General features: G+C 46.4%; 1 protein-coding gene across 2 annotated transcripts; it reads left to right on the top strand.

Moving 5' to 3' along the window:
- The first annotated feature begins 105 nt into the window (after positions 1–105).
- On the top strand, positions 106–18405 carry TAF5L (TATA-box binding protein associated factor 5 like). 2 transcript variants are annotated; one of them, XM_068676807.1, is made up of 5 exons: positions 106–333; positions 4352–4496; positions 8569–8673; positions 10337–11061; positions 16390–18405. In XM_068676807.1, exons 2-5 carry the CDS (start codon positions 4355–4357, stop codon positions 17185–17187), a joined length of 1770 nt encoding a protein of 589 aa, XP_068532908.1. In that variant the 5' UTR covers positions 106–333; positions 4352–4354; the 3' UTR covers positions 17188–18405. The 2 variants fall into 2 exon arrangements, with proteins under 2 accessions (XP_068532908.1, XP_068532910.1); XM_068676809.1 differs by lacking the exon at positions 106–333 and adding an exon at positions 3113–3229.
- The last annotated feature ends 5395 nt before the right edge of the window (positions 18406–23800 follow it).

Raw genomic sequence — 23800 nt, 5'->3', positions numbered from 1 at the left:
GTCCCGTCCCTCGCTGCCTCCCCCCCGGTCCCTCCCCGGGAGGCGGCGCCCATCGTTGCCGGCCGGAGGGCGCCTGCGCGGGGGCCGCCCCGCTCCCTGCTCCCCGCTCCCCGCTCCCTCCCCAGCCGCAGCCGCAGCAGCAGCCATGGAGCGGCCGCCGCCGGCCGCCGGTCCCCGGGCAGCCCCGGCCGCCCCCGCCAGCCCGGGCGGCAGCGGCGGCGTCGCCCCCGCTCGGTGCCGCCGGGCGCAGTGACAGCGCCGCCCGCCCCCCGCCTCCTGCAGCCCGCAGCCCGCAGCCGCCCGCCCGCCTGCCGCCGCCGCCTGCGATGCTCAGTGAGTGCGGGGACCCCGCGGGGACGCGGCGGGGACACGGGGACGGGCGGCGGCGCCGCCCGGCGGCGGGAGGAGGCGGCGGGGGCCGGCGGCAGCCTCGTGGCGAGGCCCCGCAGGCCCGGCCCGGCCCCGGCAGGAGGAGGCGGCGGCGGCGGCCGCGGGCAGGGCAGGGCCGGGGCTGGGCGCCGGGAGCCGGGCGCGGGGGGGGTGGGGGGGCGGAATCCGCCCTCCGGAGGGTCCAAAGGGGGACCCGGGCAGCCGGGGGGGCTCCCCCGAGACGCCGCTGCCCGGCTGCTGGGGCCGCGGGGAGCGCCCCTCGGCTTCACGCCCTGCGGTGCGGGGTGATCGGCACCGTGCTGGCTGCTGAAGTTTTGCAGCCCCGAGGTGAGCCGAGCATCGCCAAGCTGAAAGCCAGGGGGATTCATTAGCTGAGGCCCGGGACGCTATTTTTGGTGGAGGACACTCGAAATGGGCTTTCCTGCTGGTGGCTCGCTGTTTGTTTGCATTGGGGCTGTGTGCTCCTGGTGGCTCTCTGCCCACAGGTCTTCCTGGGAGCAAGAGCGGGCTGTCCCAGAGGCAGGACAGGAAGGCAGAGTCCCAAAAAGCAGCGTTTCCAACACTGGTTTTCAAGCTTTTTTTTTTTTTTTTTCCCCCTGTACGTCTGTGCTGGTGATGTTTCAGGGCCGGGGAATCTGCCTAAACCTGTATCCAGGAGGTAGAACAGGCAGGAAATGAACTTCCGTGGCCTAATGCTTGGTGCTCAGCTCATCTTCTAGGAAAGAGGAACTTAAATTTTGTATGATTGGTCTCTCTGCTGGGTTTCTTCTCCGTTTTTGGTTCCTCAAAGAAAAGTAACCCCGTACCCTTTTCTGGCTGCTCTGACTTGTGACGCTCCAGCATTGTGGCTGGGCAGACCCTTGATGGGATATTTCTTCTCTCTTTCCTTATGTGTTTGGCTTATCAGTAGAAATAATGAGTGGTGTTAGTATTTATCGCTCTCTCTGGGTGTTTGAGCAGAGCGAGGCAGCTCGGACTCATGCACGATCATGTCAAGCTTTCTGCAGACGCAGGCAGGGGTTGCTCCGTGCGTATTTTGAAGGTTATCTTCAGCTACGAGATCTAGTCTCAAAAGTGATGCAGAGGTTAAAACAGCAAAGCTGTCTTTTTTTTTTTTTGTCTTTAAATTCTGCATCATTGACCTGTTGTGAACTGGCTCAGCTTGAACCCGTTAAAGGCGTTTTGGCAGGCCTTTCTCCTGTTTATTTTATGATAAACTCTAGTTTCGAGGGCTCGCTAACGAACATTTGTAGGAATGTTGGGTTTTGCTCTTCTGGCACTTTTTGTTTTATATCTTTCACTGTGAGCGCGTTTCCCTGCTCCTGTGATGTTTCCTTATGAAATGCTGAGGGTGAGAGATAATGGGAAGGTGAAAGAAACCTGAAATGAAAGTAGGGGTGGCAGTGTGGGTCCGGTGAAGCCTTGTTTCCTGGAAGGCAGTTGCTGCTCTGTCACCTGGGAATAGGCAAGAAGACCTCCTTGAGATGCTGCTTTAGCTCTCAGTACTCTGGCAGCTAGGAGGAGCGCACAGAGTCTGCGAACGGAGCAAGAGAATGGACAGATTGCACAAAGCAAATGTCACCTTGCTGATCCTAGTTGAAGAAACTGGGGCTTCCCTGTTATCCCCAAAGCTCTGCAAAAGCTCGGACTTGAATCAGCTGCCAGTCGCTGCTCCTTTCCCGGGCCCTTCTCTCTTGCTGCTGAAATACTTAAATCCTGGTGTTGGAATTTGAGGCTACAGGTCAATCAGTTGTGTATTTTTTTCCCTCTGTTTTCAAATGATCCATTTCTGCTGTTGCTCACCTGCCTCTGCTCAGCAGTTGAAGACTGATTTCGGTGCTCCTGTTGTTTGTCACTCCAAAGGCTGCCCTGCGCTTCTGCGTTTCTCACAGATCAGTTTTCAGTTTCTCTGCTCCACGAGGAGTTAATGAGGAATGATCCATCTATGCACGGTGTCCCCTAATGGATAAGGGCTTTCTCGCCAAGTCTAGTGCAGATTGGTCCTGTAACTACAGAAAAATGCACAGGCAAGGATATTTCTAGATTCTCTTTGTTTCTGAGCCACAGACCTGAGGCTGATTTACCCAGTTTTGATTGCTAAACCACTTCAGAAACAAGGAGTTAAGTCTGTTCAGTGCTATTTTGGGAGCAAGTTTCTTTGGACTATAATCCAAATCTAGCAATGTTAGACACAAACCCTCCAAAACAGTTTCTAGAGCTGAAACGCACAACTAGGAGAGCATCACAAATTCAATTAGGTTGCTGCCCTAACCCGAGCTGTGTGGCAGACTGCATGCAGAGGCATTAGGGTGGACCTGGGTGGGAAATTTGTACACGAGCCCGTGCTGCTGGCTGAAATGCAGCATGTCAGTGTAACACATGGTGAGGCTTAGATAAGAGCTGTTTTTTGGGAGGGTGCTCTGCTGCTGGTCAACCCCAGTGTCCACCCTTCTTTGTAGATTTCACTGGTGTTGTGTCTTCTGCTGTTTTGTGCAGCAGAAAAAGTGTTGGATTTGAGACAGGGTAAGTCGATGTAATTTATTTTAATTGCAAGGAAGATTAAAAGGAAATTTGTTTTTGGAGTGGAATAAGCTGTGGTTGAAGCTGATGATTTTAATAGGTCTATCTGGAAGTGCTTTCCAAACTCCACACCTGTTGGTGCCCCTTCCCCACCCTCAACAGTTACTTCACCTGTGAGAACAAATGGAAAGCTTTTTAAGGTTTTCCCCAGAGCATATGGGTTTGCAATTCCAGGTATCTGTTTGAAGCGAGTTTTGCTAAAACCTTGCATCCCATCTGCCTGGAACTTCACAGAGAATTTATTGCTCTAACACCTGGGGTAAGCACTAGAGCGTGCATGGGTACTGTAGAAGGCATCATGGTTCCAGTCATGCTTTTAGAAATCTGCTTCTTGAGAGGGATGAGAGAAGGCATCCCTGTCTGCCTCTCTCAGAAGCTGTGTTTTGTAGGATTTAGCTGCTCAAACCAGAAAGCAAGAGCATGTGCAAAACGTGTGCTGGTCTTCAGTAGCAGTGCTGTAAGGTGTGGAACTGTTTTGAGGCAGCCAGTACCGTGTTGTTCTAGTAGAATAAAACTGACACTTAGTTCTTTTTGTTTTAAAGCCTTTCAAGTTGTCTGAAGTTCTCTGTAGAATCGATAGCTATTGCCTAAGGATTGCCAGGCCACTAACTACTGGTAGCTGCTCAGATAGCAGGGGAGCTGTTGCATTCATCTTCCCGAGGCGCTCAGTACAAGGCAGAGGCTAAAAGCGAGCACCAGGCTCCTTTTGGCTTGGAGATGCTACCAGGTGGTGTTTGTGAGGATGGCTTTCAAAATCTATTTAGCAGAACCTTCAAAAGATTAAAATATATATATATATATGTGAGGGAAATGTACGTATATTGGGACAGGTGTAAAAGGCAGAAGGTTTTGCTTTTGATTTTAATTTCCTTGTTTTTTCTGGGAGCTTACCTGACTGAAGCACCAGAAGTCTGGCTATAACCTATTGCTCCCCAAACAGTTCAAATAGGTGTGCTATTTAAAGCATTATGATTCTGAAATTTTCTTCTTTGTATCTTAATTTCTCATTTCCTTGACTCTCGGTATCATTTTGTAGAGGAGAAACCTTCACTTTTTTAAGAATTGTTTTTAACAAAATCAAACACTTCAGCTGATCACTGCAGTTTTAATCCAGAATCCTCAATGGTATTCTGGATTCCTCAGTGAAATTAGTAGAATTAGGCAGCAAAATATCTTCAGGGATCTGGTTCAAAGTGTCTGGTTATGCCTTAGTACCGAGCCTGCAGGCTTTATTTCATATTTCAGTGACGAAGTTTTTTGACTTCAGCAATGAAAATGCTGAGCTGTTTGTTCTCTGTTGTTTTTCATACAGCTCTGGTGTATGTTGGTCTTAACAGATACCTACACAGTAACAAACCATCATCTCTTTCTTGTCTTTTAGGTCATGAAACGCGTACGCACAGAACAGATTCAGATGGCGGTGTCCTGCTACCTCAAGCGCCGTCAGTATGTGGACTCAGAAGGTCCCCTAAAACAAGGGCTGAGGCTGTGTCAGACTGCTGAAGAGATGGCAGCTAATCTCACAGGTAATCCTGATGTTTTCTGTGCGTGCAAGTGTGAGCAGATATGTTGGTAACTAGGTGAATTTGTACCTATGGACAGCTTTCCTTTTGAAATAAAGAAATTTCCCAGTCTGAAGACGGTGTGAGTTGTGAGCCTTTAAAGAATGAAAATATGGATGGAAATGGAACGAGAGGCGTGGGCAGTGAAACAGCAGGTTTGGATAGTGGAAAATACTTGTTATATCCCAAAAAGTGTGAAGTCTGGTGAGTAATGGTGCTTTGGGACAGAGGTGAGAAGAACCTAGATGAGTTAAGTAGAAGCAAGAAGATGTACCTTTGCGCTGAAGGAGAGGGGTATCACGTAAAACAGGAGTGATGCAGGCTGTTTCATTTTCTGGCTTTGTCAGTTTCAAGTTGTGAAAGCTCCTATGTGTCACTTGGAGAAAAAAAAAAAAAAAAACTTCAGTGGATGAGACAGTTTATTTCCCTGTGTGCCCTTTCTCCTCTTTCTTAAAGGCTTCTGGATCCTGCTACGCTACCAGCTGGTCCAAATTCTGCCTGTGACTATCTTCATAGGGATTATTATCTTTGTTATAAAAAACTATGCTAGTACTTGAGCAGGTACAAATGTTGAATGGATGCAAGCAATGTGGAGGATATAAAGATTAAAATTACATTTAAAAGTAGTAGAAAATACTAGGCCAAACTCTGGGTGAGAGAACAAGGAGAAAGTGTTTTCTTTTAATGAACCTGCTTGGTTTGTGACTGTATCCCAGGCTAAGACTGGTAGGGACCTTACTTATTTGTGATGTAACTTGATTTGACACAACATCAGTTGCTGTATAACTCTGTGATTGTAGCTAGATAAGACCAGATGTCAAAATGGCTTTTTCTGCCCATATTTTGCTGTAATCACAATCCAAAGATGAGTGGTAGATAGGTAAATGTATAGGCTGACACTTTTGGGGACCTGAAGGAAATTGAGTAATATTTTGTTACTAGAGGTGACTTGCACCTTCTTAGTACTTCTGATTTCCTTGCTGTTTTCAGAGTTAACAGTCAGACACGTACTGCAGCTCCCCAAAGTAATACTGGGGCAAGCTGGGGGAGAAATTGAACCAAAATAAAATGACAAATTGTTTTGGACTGGTTTTGGTAAGAGGTTTTAGGGTAGAGTTGTGAAGAAGGGACAGTGTTGGAATGAGATTAGAACTTGAGACCAATCAATACCAGGAGGAGGCAAAATATCTCAATGAGAGCTGGATTGGATTGCAAATTCTTTCATTCACATACGGCATCATGCAGGAAAAGAACGTCAGTGAAGTGTGAATGAGTGTGTGATTGATTTTTGTCTTTTTACTAATCTTCCAACAAACGTTATTAGTAAATTTCTTATAATTAGTCTGTATCTTCATGCTAGCGTAAGGGCTTTGTGGCTGGTGATTCAGAACTTAGTCATCAGTTTTCATTAGAACTGAAAATGGCCTGCTATCATGTATTCTGCTGCTGCTGACTACTTTTCCATGTCAGACATGCTGGTAGTAAGCTACCAGTGAATATGCTGCAGTTCCGTGAATGAATGTGCCGAAAAAGAAAATCCCAGCGTGTACGTATCCTGATAAAAGAGGCAGCTGAAGGAAAGCTGACCAGATTCTGAAGCCTGTGTTGCTTTATTTCAGGGAGAGCAATTAAGTTGTTTTTTTTTTTTTCTGAAGACGTCTTTGATTGTTTGTTAACAAAACTCACCTTGCTTTTTCTGTTCACATATTTTATTTATTTATTTATTTTTGCCTTTGAAATTAGTCAGACTCTATAAATGGGAGAGTTGCCTACTTCTGTCTTTAATTCTGTGATTTCTTCTTTCAAAGTGAAAAGTGTCCACTGGTTTGGGTGTTTTGAATAGTTTTCTTTTTCCGTTTTACCTTGGCGTTTCTTTTTGTCTTACCCCAGAGCCGCCTCAGTTCAGCCCTTCTCCACACTTGCTATATTTGTATAACTCTAGTTTTTGCACTAAAACACAGCTCAGAGCTTCATCGTGACAGTTCCATACTTCTTTAAAGAAGCGGAAGGGTGTCTGAGGGACAGAATAAGTGGCAGAGGAACAGGTTTCTCTGATGTTGTCCGCAGGATTCTGGCAACACGTAGGACTGTTGGAATTAATGTAAAATTCCACTTGATCTCGCTCGCATAAAAGAGGAGTCAGTTGCTGTGAAACGGTGTTGACAGTAGCAGAGGAGCAGCGCTGCTCCTGCCACAGCAGGAGACCAGGAGGGTGCTGTCGGTGTCCCTGAACTAGGAACGGGTTCCTTGGAATTTGCTCTTGCGTTGCAATTACAGGAAGTGCAGTCAAGGAGCAGATGTTTCCAGTAAGTGTTCTTAGGGCCACTGGGGAAACTGGAAAAGAAACTAGAGTGGATCTGTTAATGTGCAAGAAGGATACAGACAGTGTTTTACTTCCAGCAGGAGTAAAAAAAAAAAAAAAAAACCCTGAAAATTTACTCTCTTCTTTTGGGATCAGTTGATCCCAAAAAAAAAAAAAAGCAAGAAGTCCATCTTCATTTTGGAATTACATTATTTATACAGGGAAAATTAAAGAGGTGGCAAGGAGGGAGCATGTTATAAAACCAAAGAAGCGTGGCTCGTGTTTGTGTGGCACAGGCAGGGTGGCAAGTCATGCATGTTCGTGCTGAAATGAGGCCACCAACACGCCGTGAAGAGTTGGCTGTTGCATGCAGCCCTGTGACAGCACAAAAGTCAAGCCCTCATATTTCTGACTTTCTGGCGTCTTTTGCCACAAGTGATAGGGGTGACATTAAAAGCTGTTGTTAATTGTTCTGGAGTTGCCGCGTTTGTGTGCAGTGCAGAGTTTAATCAGTATTCATCATGAGAGAATATATTCAATTGTCAGCCCAAATAGAAAAGATTCTTGAATTAATTAATACCAGTACGCTGTGTTACAGAAAAGTTAAAGAAAAAATGTTGCTACTTTTATGAATTGCTGCTCTGAGTTTTCATGCAAAGCCCTGAGCCTGGGACTGTTACCAGCACTGAGTGTATGAAGCAGCCAGGCCACAGAAAGTGTGGTGTATCTGTGTCTTTGAATGGGTTGTGTTTGTTTTGAAACTGACTGGATAGAAGATAAGGTGTTGGTACTGGAATCTGTATTTCTTTTCCCATGGGGGGATGATGAGCACAGCCCAGCTCTGTTTCTGAAGCTGAGTTCAGGGTTGGTACGTACACCTCCTGTACTTCTGTAAGCTCTGGGAATACGGAGTGAGGGGAAGATGAAAACAAGATTAAAACTCTTTGATTTGTCATGATTTTAGAAGAGTAGAATAATTCAATATATCAGTTATAATTTAGAAATGTAAATGTTATTTCAGTTTCTAGTCATTAGTATTTGTGTACTAGTTGATGTTGGTGGGTATTGTAAACTTGCACCAAGCCCCGTCAGGTTGTGAGTGTTTAACAGAAGAGCAAAGGTTTTGTGCCAGAGGAAGAGAAGCCGTTTTCCTCTCTAGATAATTCAGAAAGACATTTACGAGAGCTGATCCTGACTCGGAAAAACAGTTTAATACCATCTCAGGTGACCATAGTACTCGGAGGTGGTGTTACTGCACACCTGATGTCCTCGATGGGTGCTGGGTCTAGCTGAAGAACGGACTTTGTTTTGGAGGAAGATGTTGTTTGCTTTCCTCATCTTTTGACTGTGAAGCAATAAAGCTGTAATTATCTCGTAAAACTCTAAAGGGATCTGTGACAACATTACTCTGTTTCTTGTAAATTCAGTGTTATATCTGAAAGCTTAGAGACGTGTTTGGGGCAGTGGGGGAGCAAGCAGAAGCTAAGCTTTTTTTAAATAAAAAAAACACCTTCAGTATAGTTTTCCATTCGTGATATGTCTAGATTGTGTGACTTTAGATTAAATTTAATAAATGCTGTGCTTAGGTGTTTCAGACTGTGTCTTCCCTGGACAATATGAAATATAAAATGTCATCTTGGTAGCTGCATTACCTGGCATTTTATGAGAAGCTTTGTTTCAAGACACACATGCAGAACTCCTTACATCCTAATCTTATTTTATTTCGTTTCGCAGTCCAATCTGAATCTGGTTGTGCCAACGTTGTGTCTGCAGCTCCCTGCCTGGCGGAGCCACAGCAATATGAAGTACAGTTCGGACGATTACGCAATTTTCTCACAGGTAAATATCAGGAAGCAAGGAAAAGAAAAGTATGTGAATTTTTGTCATTTCAATGAGTAAATGACAGAGTAATAAAATTTAAAGTCTTTTTTTTTTTCTAACTGAAACTTGATTTCTAGTTTTGAGATTTCAGTTACTACAATTAGAAAAAATACGGATTTTCTTGGCTTTGAGACTAGATGTATATGACAGAAAAGGAAAATACTATCATTCTGTAGTGTGGTGCAGAGGACAATCATGTTGTGTTGGGTTTGGTTTTGTTGGTTGGTTTTAATTTAAAAATAAAAAATAAAATTGCTCCTGGAAATGTCCTTATGAGTGCCAGAGGTGGGACTAAGAAAGCAGACAAGATTATTGAGAATAGTACATAGAAAATAGAAAGTTAGGGAGGGAAGTAGGCAGGAAGAGAGAGGCAAAAAAGTCTTGGCCTTGCCCCTGTTCTCAAGGCTGAGCAATTTGGTGAGAATTTCCCTTGCTGCAGCTTGCCTGTTATCCTTCCCCTGTGCACCTCCGAGAAGGGGCTGGCTCCATTTCCTCCATAGCATCCTACTGGGTACTGAAGGCAGGAGTTAGATACATACTTTGTCTTCTCCAGGCTAGACAGAGCCAGGTCCCTCAACCTCTCCTGGTGTCTTCTTGGAACATTTGCATCCGTCCCATCTCTGCCAGCTTCCTACATCTTCCCCGTTGCTCCTGTTGCAGAGTGAGGTCCTTCCCTAGTTGCGTTTCAGGACTCGAGCACCTGCTGACATAGCAGGAAAAGAGCAGCTGCCAGCTGCTTTGTGCTTTTATTACATATAGACCACAGATTTCAGAATTACCACAGTAATTCAGATGTTGTACTTGCACATCTGGGCCCCCAGTAAATCGTTGTTGTGGCCCCGTGTGGTGCCACGGTGTTGGGCAGCAGGGCTCAGCTGCATGCAGCCCCGAGAAGGAGGGGTGGAGCTGTTGCCCAGATCAGTCTCTGCAAGGTACAGCATAGCCTAATCAGGAGTTGGTTACACTGTGTACAAGGAATTACTGCTGGGATTTGCCTTGGCAGAGAGAGAGGGAGCGTGCTCATGAGCAGGCACAGAAATAAAACCAGCCCGGCGTACTGCAGTACGTTTTGGAAGCTGCAGCTTCCTTTCCCCTGGAGACAAATCAGTTCCATCCAAAGCACCACATGTGAGCTTTATTGAAGCTGAGGAAAAAAAAAAGCCACCAAAGTTCAGGCCCACACAAGCCAGATAAATAATTTTGACTTCTACTTAAAATAGCATTTAATATGTTTAATGAATATATTTTAGAGTTTACTGCAATAAACACTGTACACATTTTTTTCTTAAATACATGGGGGAAATCTAGTTGTCACGTAGCTCGAGGTGCTATTTTACTAAGTGACCCACACCTAATGGGGTTTTGAAATCTCTGCCTTTTATTCTGATAATGTAACTCACTTTTAAATCTCTGGTGAAATCTGTAGCAGATACTGGGTGTCCCCTCTAAGCAGCTGAAGGGGTTCAGGAAGATGCACCTACAAAGGTCTCCAGAGCCCTGCTCTCTTATGCCACCATTGAGACTTTGTGCAGTAATTGACCTTGCTCTGTTTTATTCCTAGAAGAAAGTAGATTGAGAAATCATTCAAAGCTTGTTGCTTCTTTTTTTTTTATATATATAGATTCAGATTCTCAGCACAGCCATGAAGTGATGCCTCTTCTGTATCCCCTCTTTGTCTACCTCCACCTGAACATGGTCCAGAATGGCCTGAAAAGCACAGTGGACAGTTTTTACAGCCGCTTCCATGGCATGTTCTTGCAGAACGCCAGCCAGAAGGATATCATTGAGCAGTTGCAGACTACCATGACTATTCAAGATATCCTGTCCAACTTGAAGCTCCGGGCTTTTCTGGACAACAAGTACGTCGTCCGCCTTCAAGAGGACAGCTACAACTACCTTCTTCGCTACCTCCAAAGTGACAACAACAACGCCCTGTGCAAAGTCCTGACCCTGCACATCCACCTGGACGTGCAGCCCGCCAAGAGGACCGACTACCAGCTCTACGCCGGTGGGAGCTCCTCGCGCAGCGAGAGCAACGGGCTGGAGCCCAGCGAGGTGCCGGCCGCCATCCTGCAGAACGAGGCGGCGCTGGACCTACTGCAGGACAGCATCAAGCGCGTCAAGGACGGGCCCCCTTCCCTAACCACCATCTGTTTCTATGCCTTCTATAACACGGAGCAGTTGCTGAACACGGCCGAGATCTCGCCCAACAGCAAGCTGCTCGCTGCCGGCTTCGATAACTCGTGCGTCAAGCTGTGGAGCCTGCGCTCCAGGAAGTTAAAATCTGAGCCCCACCTCGTCGATGTGTCCCGCATCCGCCTGGCTTGTGACATCCTGGATGAGGAGGTCTGGATACCCCTTCCCCAATTCCCCACCCCACACACATACCCCTCCTGTTGAGGCATTTCTGACGTGCGTGTTGAGTGTCTTAGGGGACTGCGAGGCCGTTCACAGCCTGTCTGCCTCGACACACGGTTTTCATAGGCTGCTCTTTTCCCTATTCTTTCCTGCCGTGGTTGTAAACACTGCACTGAGGTGTAGTGAAGATGTTCTCAGGTCACAGTTTTAGTCCTAGGTCCTGATTTCCTTCTTTCTCTTGACCTTGAACAGATCCCATTATGCCGGCAGCCCATTAAGGAGAGGTCATTTGGGAAGGCTCCTTCCCTAGGGAGTGTGGAGCCTTCTTATGGGTGGGAGGGTGAAACAAGGAGATGTGGGCAGTAAAAAACACATTGTAGTGAATGGAAACTGGAAGACAAGCAATTCAGAACAAGCAGTCAGAAGGATGGAGAAAAGGAGAGAGAAGCAGGAAGAGAAAAACAAAGTAAGAATGGTCTGAGGGCTCAGAACAAAGCACACCAAAGTGAAAAACTGTATTTTTTTTCACCCTAGTCACCCTAACAGAGGTGAAGAGTTAATATGAAAAAATTATGCAAAATAATTGTGTTAACGAGTCAGCAGGGTAGAAACTTCAGAGGATTCTCATTTTCTCGAGTGCTAGAGATGAGGACAGGGATATCTGTGCCTTCGCATGCCGGGTTAGATAGCATCTTCTAGTGTTCTCTCTTTTTTTTTTTTTCTTTTTACCTCCTAGTCACACCCTTCCACCCCTCTCGTCACAGCTGCCCACGTAGTGTCTTATATCTGGTTAGAGATCAGAATTTATGACTCCTCCTTTGTTTAATCACTCCCCACTTGAAGGGAAAAAGAAGAAAAAACGCGTTTGCTCTTCTGTTGAGCGTTTAGCACGAGAAGCATCCTTTCTTTTTCCACTGTTTTATTTTCTACCCATAAAAAAATACCTGGTGGCAAGGTTCTGTTTGTCTTGGAAGAATGCAGAGAGCTTGGAGTACCGAGGTGTCTGGTTAGGGATTGCTTTGTTAGTCAGCTGCAGACCTAGAGGCAGGCAGCCAGGTGAGATAGCAGAGCTCGCCACTGCCCAGCTTAACCCCTTCTGCTGAGGTAAGTGGGTCAGGCCAACCCAAGGTGAAGCTCCGGGTTTGTTTTCGTTACGAGCTGCAAGAGTTCATAGGACACGTGACAGTGGATTGCATGTCATGGAAACCTAATGTACATAACCTGTGACAGAGGAGGACTTCTCTGGTAAACCAACAGGTCACCTTCTTTGGCTCCAGACTAGAGAAAAGAGAGATCGCCAGGTTATCAGGAGCGTGTATGAGCTTTTTGTTGGCACATATTTGCATATCTTACATGCATTAGGAAACAGCTGCAGGAGCTTAAGTACAAATGGCTGCCATTGGTTATTTAATATTTCGTGTATCCCGCAGCATTTATGCACAGGTCTAAAAACATGGTCAAAGACAACCGCAAGTCAAAGTTGTTTTTACTCTGAACAGTTTCACCGCTAGCTAAACAAACAGTGACCTGACCAGGAGTTAGGAGTGAAGGGGGAATACCAGCCTGAATGCGCTGTTGTGTGTCCTGAATGCAAATGAAAGCCTGAGGACTATAAAGGAAATAAATGCTGGTGTCTGGGAGCACTGAGTGAATATATCCAGGCACCTGTGTGGGGTCACGGGTGGGAGCAGACCGCTAGCTGCATGGGTAGCACTGGAGCAGAAGCCACAGGTGCCAAGACAGAGCAAACAAAACCACCCTGGCCACAGCCTAAAATTTGATGGAAACTGCGATGACAAAAAATTCTGATGTGCTTTGACATTACTTCAGTGAGTTCTGTAGAATAGCTTGTGAGGGTGTTACACTTGGCTGATTTTTGTAGGGTTTTTTCGTTCTGTTTGATTCCTGTATGGTGTAATTAGACTTGGATGCAGTGTTACATTCAAGTAGAGCCCCAAATGATCAATCTTTAGCTCAGTTTCTGACCTGCTGCAAATGAGTAAGTCATTCTGTTTATGGAGAAGTTAACAGGTGTCTGGGACTGTGCCAGTTTCAGTGAATCTCTTTCAGGATGGCACTAAAATTACACTGTTAGGTTTATTAGCTCTTTTTGTGTGTGTATGTATATATATATATGAGGTTGTAGTTTGACAAAAGTGCTAGAGATCAACAGTTTTTCCTAGTTGACATAAGGCCCTTGAGTCAGTGAAGTCAGAGTTGGCTTCTGGGTGTTACCAGATGTATTTTTAGTGAATTTTGCTCAGCGTGATGCCCTGCTGTGCTTACCGGCCTTACCATTTGTCTCTTTGCAACATTGCCGTGGTTGTTGCTGGTACTACATAAATCAACAGCAGAAAATCATCTTTGTTCCAAGCCGTAATTGTGGCAGCCCTTTAAATTCTGGGGAGCCAGACTCGACCCCATTTGGCCTCACTTTTAGGGCACTGAGTGGCAGTGGTCCTTCAGGTGGCAGTGCGCAGGGATGATGCTGACAGCTCGTGTGGCAGAGGGGAGGGAGTTTGGGAGGAAGGAGTGAAAATGTCCTGCAAAGAAAGCCAGGGTGGCTGCCCTCCCACCCTTCCCTGCTAGGAGATCCCTGCTGTAGGCAGGTAATGGAGCTTTCCTTTTCACACCTTAAGAATGCTGCAAGATGAGAGAGAAGATGGAAACTTGTTACTGGTTAGAGCAAAATAAAGCTTATTTTGGGGTGGGGACGGAAGGGCTTTTTGTTCTGTGGTTTATTTGGTTTTGGGGCTCACACATTCCCTTGCGGCTTATGCCGGGCGGAAGGATCGAGATAATTTCTGTCAGCTAGGTAATGTTTGCTCACAAAGTCAAATGCAGTAAAGCATGTAAGTTTGCTGAGTCCAGATGATTGCCATGTAACATCCATTGCTGATTTCAGCAATAGCTGAGGAGTTGGGGTAGCCTGTTCAGAAGGTGTCCTATGTAACAAAACATGGCAATGTTTTATTTTTTTTTCCAGTTTCTTAATAATGTAACTTTGGGGAGTCTTGTACTTGCTGAGGAAGATTTCCTACTCACTGTTGAGGAGTAGATTTTTTTGAGCTCATTTTAATAGTGTTGGCTTTCCAGTTCTCTTCTATTACTTAAAATCTGTTTCGATAGTCAGTCTTTTCAAAGTTGGGAGTACAAATCCATAAAAGCAGCTTCTAGGTGTGTCCATAGGTTATTGATTAAGATAGGTGTATATAAGTTAATTTCTTGACCATTCCAAGGAATTACAGACTGTTTGTGCTGACCAGCAGCAGCAACCACTTCAGAAGGAGCTAATGGCTGTCTCGGTAGTGCCTGGTGTTGTGTTATACCCAGGAAACGTACTCAGTGCGTGCAATGGGAATCCTGGAAAAAATACTACGAAGAGGGTTTCCCTGCCCCCCTGCTGACTTATAGCACAGGCTGTAACCTTTCCGTAGCTGCTGTAATCGCTCGCCTACGTCGCGGCAGGATGCGAGGAGGAACGTGCTTGACCTGACAAAGAAAGGAAGATGGGCTCTGCGAGGCAGCAGTTCGGCGGCTGCACTTCCAGCTGCTGCATTGATCTGGTCAGCAGACCGACTTGGACGGGGAGGAAGCCGAAAAATGCGGTGACTCAGAAGCATTATCGGTGCTCCATTTTCAGTGAGCTCTGACACAAGTGTGCAGCGTTTCTGCTAAATGATTCCAGCAGAAGAGGAAGATGAAACTTGCTACCTGCGACCTTACAGGAGTGTGAGGTCCTGTAATGCTTTTTATGAATGCTTCTATGGGCATTTTTAAATAAGCTGCTACTGTAATGTAAGGGAAGAAGAGCGTGTGCTTGTAAGAGGAAAAAGTGTAGGGCCTCCTCTGCTAACTTGTCAGGAATCCTTTGGCTGTAATTAGGGAGTACAAAACGCTGCAGGTCCCAGTGTCTCTTTTAATGCGGTAAGGTAGCCTGGAGATGCGGTGGATCCCAGCAGGCAGCGCTCTATCAGAGGCAGAAAAAAAAATCCATTTGAATAAGAATGGGGCTCTGCGTGCTGGAGCCTGCAGTGCCTCGGTGCCTCACCTCCGTGGCGGGGATGGAGCTGGCTCCGAGCCATGCCACGGAGCTCCCATGGGCAGCGATCGCTGCGGAGAGTTCACACTGCTGAGCGCGGCTCGCCACCTGCCCCCGAGCACACGGCCAGCAGGGAGGAGGGCAGCGAGCTGGCAGAGCTGCAGGGCATGAAACTGTGGGGTCAGTGCTGTTGGAAGGGGTCAGCGTGACAGTCCTGAGGAGGGGTGGGCTCGGGAGACCACACGGATGCATCCCAAGCTGTGGTTACCGTCCTGTACTCTGCTGTGAGACCCCAACTTGCTGGGCGAGGACACTTTTTTGGGTTGAGATGTGTTGTAACCTATGCAGTCTGTAGCCTTGGATTATCAGGAGGTGCTGCTTGAGCAGGCTCTGGGGTTGATGCCCTCTGAAAGGAGGAGCCAAACGTTCAGATTCCTTCAGCACAGCTCACCGAAAGGCCTTTAAACCTGGAGGCCTTTACTTGGTGATCATCTGCCCTGGTGCTTGAATTGGAGAATTACGGGATGAAAAGGTTTCCACTGCCGTCCTTTTTGTGATTATTCATCCTCTCCTACCCCAAAATAGATCATTTGACCTAAATAAGCCGCATATATTTTCTGTTCTTGAAGGGTGGGGATGTAAAAGCGTCCTGGTGGAGCTGGCACAGGGAAATGGGTATCACAGCCTTGCTGCATCAGGTGTGGGGTAGGGAAGGAATTAGCAGGCAGCTTGTCGGATACGCCTTGTCCTTCCATCTCCTGCCTTTTGTTGAAGACATCTGGGTTTCTTTTTCTCTGCTGTGAGTTTCGCTTCCAATAATGACCACACTGAAAGAGCAGATGCCAAGATCTGTTTTAACATCTTAGCCAAAAGTTTAGCAGAGAGCGGGCAGGGAATAAGCAGATGTTTTTAGCAAGTGTTTTACAGCAAAAGACGTTTGGAAAAATATCTTAAAATGCTGCTACTCTTTTTTTTGCCTTATTTGCATACAGTCCCAGGTTAAGGTGCCTTCTTAAGTGGGCATGAGGTTGCATAAAATAAGGGTAAAACGTTTATTTAAGAAGTCTGATCTCCACATCTTTTTCAGCATTGCTTAGATGTAGCGGGCGCGCCAGCAGCGTGTCTCAGAGTTGCACAGAAATGCGCCACGTCTGAAATAAATTCTGCTGTCATAACGCCAGCCTGCTTTCCTCACGGCGGTTCCTGTATCGCAGAACAGATAAACATGCTTCTTCTTTGTTTGTTTTTTTTTTTTTTTCCTCCTCCCCGACCAGGAGGAAGAGGATGACAGCGCCGGCACAGAAATGAAGATCCTGCGAGGACACTGCGGGCCTGTGTACAGCACGAGGTTCCTTTCGGACAGCTCGGGACTCTTGTCTTGCTCAGAGGACATGTCCATCAGATACTGGGACCTGGGAAGCTTTACAAACACTGTGTTGTACCAAGGCCATGCCTACCCCGTCTGGGATTTGGACATCAGCCCCTGCAGCCTGTACTTCGCCAGCGGCTCCCACGACCGCACGGCGAGGCTCTGGTCGTTCGATCGGACGTACCCACTGCGGATATACGCGGGCCACTTGGCGGACGTGGACTGCGTCAAGTTCCACCCCAACTCCAACTACTTGGCCACGGGCTCCACGGACAAAACCGTGCGCTTGTGGAGCACCCAGCAGGGCAACTCGGTGCGCCTCTTCACCGGGCACCGCGGCCCCGTGCTGGCGCTCGCCTTCTCCCCCAACGGTAAGTACCTGGCCTCGGCGGGCGAAGACCAGCGGCTAAAGCTGTGGGACTTGGCTTCGGGAACCCTCTACAAAGAACTGAGGGGGCACACGGACAACATAACCAGCCTTACTTTTAGCCCCGACAGCAGTTTAATCGCTTCGGCCTCCATGGACAACTCCGTCCGGGTCTGGGACATCCGGAACACGTACTGCAACGCCCCTGCCGATGGGTCTTCCAGTGAACTGGTTGGTGTATATACCGGGCAGATGAATAACGTACTGAGCGTACAGTTTATGGCCTGTAACCTTCTTCTAGTGACTGGAATTGCACAAGAAAATCAGGAACATTAATCGTTGTGTTTTTTTTTTTTTCTTAGGGAAGCGGGTGGGTGTGGTGAATGCCAGAGTCCATTACAAGCTGAGATTACTGACTGTGAAACACTTTCTTCCTCTGCCCCCTTGGAAGGCGCGTTCAGAGTGATGCTAATGCTTTGCAATTTCTTGCCCACAAAAAGGCCTGTGCTGTTGAACGGAGTAAGGGGGGAGGCGGAGCAATGGAAATCTGTACACGTTCTAATCCTGTATTTGTAGGGATGGGGAAAAGGGGAGAGGAAGTCCAGTAGCTTGGGGAAACCAAAAGCCTGGTCCAGACAAACGAAGCTGCCAGCCAGATAAGCTGCTGACCTGCACTTAAATATCCTGCGTTGATCGATGGGCACACCTTACCTACTGTTAACTGAGGCTTGAGCGTGTGGAGAACTACTGGCCCAGTGTTTTTTGTTTTGTTTTGTTTTCCTGGTATTGCAGAGGACCAGCATTTGAAGACCCTTATATTAAAAGAACATTCTGTATTTTCTACGCCGATTGTGGGTCCAAATATTACAGCTCCCTATAGCACTTCTGCAATATTTTGGACGAGCTAAGTAGAAAATACCATCTTTCTTTTTGCATAAGGGGATGGAAATCTGACCTCAGTTGGGGCCCATCTCTGCATTGTCATTTGGGTTTGGTTCCTGGTACTAGCTGTGATACTTGTATTTATGTTCCATTAATTAGGGATCTTTCTGAATCTGGTTGCACTGTGTTTTGAGGGTGGGAGAGGACGGTGAGGGCTAGAGTGGTGGCTTTAGGGATGATAAGTGACTTGCCTTGGCTGGAGGAGGGCATGATAGGACTGAAGGGGCTAAGTTTGGACTCCTGTTTGGAACAGGGCTTGTCAATCCACCACGGCACCTCACAGAAATATTTCTGTAAATGGAAGTTGGCAATCTAGGAAGAGGGAGACAGGGGGAGAGAGAGGCACACACAAAGTGACATGGGAAAAAATAGTATTACTAAATTATTGTGCATACGCAGAGGCAGCTTTGCCAGTGTTGGATTTTTCTCAAAATGTTGCAATATCAGTTTCATGAACACTTTGTGAAATAAATCATCAGCATTTAAAGCAAGGATCTGCAGAAAAAGCACGTTCTAATTTGTCATTTGGAGAGATTAAATATTTCTGCTTTCTGGAAAGAGTTATTTTGTATTTTGTTTTCTATTAAAAGCATTTAGTTTAAAAAAAAAAAATGGTTTGGTCCCTTTCTGGGGAACTTGCGTGGGAAGGAAAGGGCAGGAGCATGTTTTTGCACTGCTTGAGGCTGCTTGGAGGCTGAACTGGTGGTCTTGGTGACTTGTTTTTTATATCCCCCTGCTTGTTTTCCTCAGAGCTGACCCAGCAGGTTGTGGTGTTCCTGACACAGCTTTGTAGGTCAGCTGAGATGCGTGTGAAGGAGCTCGGTCCCACCTGAGGTCAACACTGCACCGCAAGGCTTCGTTCTATAGGGCTGCGTTTTTGGTTTGTGGCTTGATGTTCTGAAACTCTTCCTCCAAGCAAATGCATGATCCTAATATCACCTAGATGGTCTGTATGGAAGCCAGTAATTTGGCTTCCCTCAGATTTTCTGGACCTTCATGAGCAAATCCTTTTGAGAACATCAAACAGCCCAAGAGTTTAGATGACATGACGCCTCACAACTGTCTTTTAAAAATAAGTCTTCTTAGGTTGGTAAACAACAAAAACCTTTTATCAGAAAGGTGTGTGGCCTTTCTGAGACGAGTAGCTATGTGTGCTGCAGCTCTGCTCTGAGAGTACCAGAAGCTCCTTTGTACATGTGAGTTGAATGGCACTGCTGATCTTCTGGCAGCTGGGTATCAAAGCATGCAGCAGCTCAGCAGTCCCAGTCCAGGACCAGGGATTTTTGAAAAAACAATAGAGGAAACAGTTGTATTGCTGATGCGTTGTGCTGTACAGGTCTTCTGGAGAGATCTCATCCAGATTCACTGAGCTGAGGCTGCTCACCAGACCAAGCGCATTGTATCTTCAACCCTGCAGTAATGTCTGGGGTTGTTTAGAGCATTTCTTGCTAGATTCTGTTGATTCTAGCCCAAATATTTCATGATGAAATGATTACTCTTGGATCTTAGCGAAGTATCAAAGTGTCTGGTTTGATAGCTGGGTGAATACCTAGAAAGACCATGGCTCATCAGCGTTCACTGGAAGTCGTTTGCTGTTTGTTGCCACATCCTTAGCAGCGTTGAGCTTTAGGACAGTTGGGCTTTTGGTCCAAAGGCAGATCCAACAGCAACCAAAATGAGGGAAAAAAAAAAGGTGAGGTGGGCAGTGAACAAAGCTTTCTTTTAACATTTTTACTTTTCTAATGGAATTGGGCTTTTTATTAGTTGGGTTATTCCAAGGTATTTTGCATACAAAAGTGATGTGAGAGTGAAGAGAGTTAGGAAGCCAATCACTGCATACACACATAGGAAAAACAAGCAAAAGTGACTTTCTGAGGTGTTAGGAAAATGGCACCACTAACGAGGTGCTTCCAACCTATCAATTTCTACTCACTGTGTGGACAGCTTTTGTTTTGGTGCTCACAGAATCTAAACATTTTGACGGCAGGAAGCCAGGAAACAATCTAGACTGTTTAAAGTAAAATAAAAAAAAAAATCTGCAAATGATTGACAGCCTGAATTTCAAGGCAGAATTAGGAGGGAAGTTTGAGTGGGAGGAAGAAGTACCTTTAAGTCTGGCAAAAATTGGGCGGTAATTTGTTAGCTGTGTATTTCAAGTAACTGCATTTGCACAGGCCTCTTCCTTATTGCAGTTTAAATACATGATAAAACACATGAAAGCATTTAAGCAGGCTTAGCTCTGCTCGCTTCGTTTGCAGCCTGGATGCTGCACGAGGCACCGCGTGGTATCAGACAGTGGCTAGAAGCAGGTGCTCAGAGAAGGAAGGTGAGAGAGAGGTTGTATAGACACAATCCCTCCATGGTTTATACGCTAGGGCCTTCTTGCAGTTATTACTTTTGTTTTTAATAGGCCTCTGGAACTGCAGGCTCTGTATCAGCAATAGCTGCTGATGGATTTGGTCTCCCATTAATTTTGTCTCAGCCCATTTATTAATCGGCCACATGCTTCTAGCTTCTGCAGTTCTCTGCAGCAACAAGTTCTACACCTTGATTTTTGTGGGTGGGAGCCTATTTCCCTGTTTTTTGGCATCCCTTGACTGGTACTCTGTTCCCTAACCTCTTGAACTGATAAAGGCCTTGAACAGCGAAACACCCTTTCAGGTGTCAGGTAGTCCAGCACAAAATAAATATAGATGAAGTGAGGTAGAAGTCCATGCCGAGTCACTGAATGCTGGTGAAAGGAAAGGCTATTTGCTCTAATAAACAAAGTGCTGTGCCTATTCACGGCTCTATCTTAGAGCTGCCCTTCCCACTTCTTACATTTGCTTCTCTGATTAGTGTCCCGCCTCACTGCTCAGTCTTAGTTTTCGCTCCCTTGGCAGTGGAGTTTATATTTCTCCCCATTCAGGTTCTTTTGTTAAAAAGCTGTCTCCCACAAATGTCTTGTAAGTCTAAGAACGTGTTACAGAAGTGATATTTCCATTAGCAGAACCTTTGGGTTTGCCAAGAAAAATAAAGAGGGCTCCGGGCAATTCTGCTAACCTCGTTTTCTAACTGCTGCCGACTGCTCGTCCTCCGGGCTCGGTATGTTCCTCAGCTAAGTCCTGAAATGGCCTTCCTTGTGAGCGGTGTCTTGTTGCCAGCACTGAGCCAGGGTCTAAAACCGTACCATTACCAGACACCAATGTGACAGTTAAATTAACTGCCTGGATGTCCCTAGCCAAAGACTATCCCATCATGCTGCACGTTAGCTATGATTTATATTTTTATTTTTTTTAAGTACTGGATAGGAGCCAGAACTGACTGAAATAACTCAACAATGCTCACCAAGCTCAGTGCATTTCAAGTACAAGATTGTCTTAGGACTGATATTTTTTAATTTTTTAACAATCTTAAGCTTGCATCTGGCTTTCTGTTTCCTGGGTGCTGTTATGCAGCAGTATTCAGCGGCAGCTACACAGAGAATATGGCATATTCCCTATTAAGTGCCCGGTTTAAGACACCGTGTTGCCCACTGCATCTATCTTCCTGCAGAAATGTTCTCTCCGGACTGTGAAATTCTCAAATGAGGTAGCTGTAGAAGCTATTTCAATAACTTAATTATCATAGGTGTTGCCCTGCAACTAAAACATGCATCCGATCTTCAAACACGAGAAGGGGTCAGCTGCATTAGCCTGAGGTTCAGAAAAGGAGGAAGACTTGCTTTCTTTATCAGCAGCCCTGCTTTCTTTACTTCAGATCTTCACAGTTCAGTTTAGGATAGAGTTGTCTCCTCTTTGTGTAGGTTTGTAATCTTCTGTGAAGTCACGATCCTCTGTTGATGACAGGCCTGATAACAGCGCTACTTTTAGCATCAGCTAAGAATAGGACTTTATGGTGTTTGGTAGTGTATAAGCACATTGGTTACCCCAGTTCAAAGAGCAACAGGGGTCAGCAGAGTGAGCTGTAGGAGTTTGCATTGTCAGTTTGCTGCAGGATTAATAAATAAAAATAGAAATAATTTTGAAAGGGTGAATTCACCCTGTCTTTCAGTTAGTTGACAGGCAAGTCTTCCTCATTCTTTCACAGTACTGTGATCTTTTTGGAATCACTGTCAAGGTTTGGCATGTATGGAAGGAAGAGCCCGACTCTCTTCTCTCTGTGCGCTTTTCCCCCTCAGGCCTCAAATTTTAGGGACAGCCCGTCCCTGGGAAACTCCGTGTTGTGGAGGATAGTCCAGCATGATACCTCCCGACCCCAGCTGGTCTTCATCTCCAGACATGCCCCAGGCCCATGGGCAGTGCTTCCCTGATGGAAGGAAGAAACCCTGATTTTTTTTATTTTTATGTTTTTTTTTATGTTTTTTGTTTTGTTTTGTTTTTTTAACTGTGGCTTAAAATAGTTTAGCACAGTTAAGTGGTAATGTACATGTTTCTGTCTGACAAAAGCCTTTGATTTTGTGATATTCTTTTGGATATTTGAGGGATATCCCACTTCCCCACACCCTTAATATGGAAGGTGCCACATCAGACTTTCACTTAGGCAAGCAGGCTGCCCAGACAGAGACATGGCACTCAGGGTGTTCCTATAAGTGGTCACTAGAGGAGGGGTGGGTGGACGATAAGGGGAACAAGGCTGCTAGATTACTCTTATTACTTACACTAGATACTCTGGAGCACTGGGCAGTAGTGATAATACCTTTCTGCCCTGGAAAGCAAAAATCTTTAATGGAGAATCTCAGTTTCCTCTTTTATTATTTTTAAACAATGTTCCTGAGAGAACTTCATGATAAAACACAGACGAATTGATTATTGGAAGCAGAGAAAGAAGGCTGTTCCTCCTCCGACTGCATCCCCTCCACACTGTGAGTAGGGGTGGTTTGTTCCATATTCACCATGTCCATAAGCACAGCCTGTGATGTCTGCCTTTGGCCAGCGCTGGACCTGGCTTTGTGATAGCTAGCGATGCTTCACAGGTCACGGAGAGGGTAAAGGTAAGTGCCGAAACTGATGTGTGCTTACTGCCGTGGTAAACTGGGAGCTGCAAGACAACCCCAGACAAAAGTTAGTGCTGACTGCATGTTGAGGATGGCCCAGCATCCAGAAAATCACAGCAAAGCTCATATACTGATATTTTGTCCTTTAGGATGAGCACAAATCCTTCCTGAGCTGCACATAGTTCAAAAACAAACAAAAAAAAAACAGCCAACCCCAAGCTATTAGCTCTGACATCCCGAGGTTTGGAGGTTTTTTAGGTTAATACATCACTTCAGTCTGTGGCTGGAGTTGAAGCAAGGGATGTTTGCACAGCTTCTGCTCATTTTTGTGCTGGTGAGCAGCTTAGCTGGAGACTTGCGTGCTGCGCTGCTGCTGCTGCTGCCGTTTGTGCTGAAGGCAGTAGTGGGGCAATCTGCACGTGGGGTAAACAAGCTGGAAGAGAATAGCCAGAATTTTAGGCACCCTCTTCCCTCCTGGCAACTCCACTAGTGCGAATATCTCATGACCGCCTAGGCTGACTGGATAACCATCTGTGAGTTTGGGGGTTGATGTGTTTGTTTTAACACTTTTTTTTTTCTTTTTTTTCAGAACCCAAGCTTAGGACAAGTTGTAATGTAAAGCTCAGCTGCATGTGCCTTCAGCTGGCTCTGCAGACGAGTTGGTATTGAGGGCTCTGGACGCTTTATTTCGCTTTCACACTGCTTCAGCGCGGCTCAGGGCTCCCCCCCCTCAGGGCAGCGGCCGCTTCCCGCCCAGGCCGCGCCCCGCCCCGCTCCCCGCCCGCGGGCCGCGAGCGCCACAAAAGTCCCCGGGGCGGCCGCCGGGGGGGAGCGGCGTCAAAAAGCGCCTCAGGGGCCCCGGCGGCCGGGCCTCGGGGGGAGCTGTGGGGGGCGTGTGGCGGCTCCCCGGGCGTGCTGGTGGGAAGATGGGGTCTTGGGAAGTTTATTGGGAAGCGGTGTGTGCTCTGTGCAGCGATACGTATTAAAAATAAATAAATAAATAAATAAAGAGAATGGAGGCTTATTTGAATG

Source organism: Anas acuta, chromosome 3 (genome assembly GCF_963932015.1).
Source record: "Anas acuta chromosome 3, bAnaAcu1.1, whole genome shotgun sequence".
Lineage (NCBI taxonomy): Eukaryota > Metazoa > Chordata > Aves > Anseriformes > Anatidae > Anas > Anas acuta.
Note: the sequence above shows the minus strand (reverse complement) of the source record. Positions and strands in the feature narration are given on the sequence as shown.

Coding starts and splice junctions, on each gene's coding strand:
- TAF5L (XM_068676807.1), top strand. CDS start 4,355: ATGAAACGCGTACGCACAGAACAGATTCAGATGGCGGTGTCCTGCTAC. Junction 4,497..8,568: donor GATGGCAGCTAATCTCACAG/GTAATCCTGATG, acceptor TTCGTTTCGCAG/TCCAATCTGAATCTGGTTGT. Junction 8,674..10,336: donor ATTACGCAATTTTCTCACAG/GTAAATATCAGG, acceptor TTATATATATAG/ATTCAGATTCTCAGCACAGC.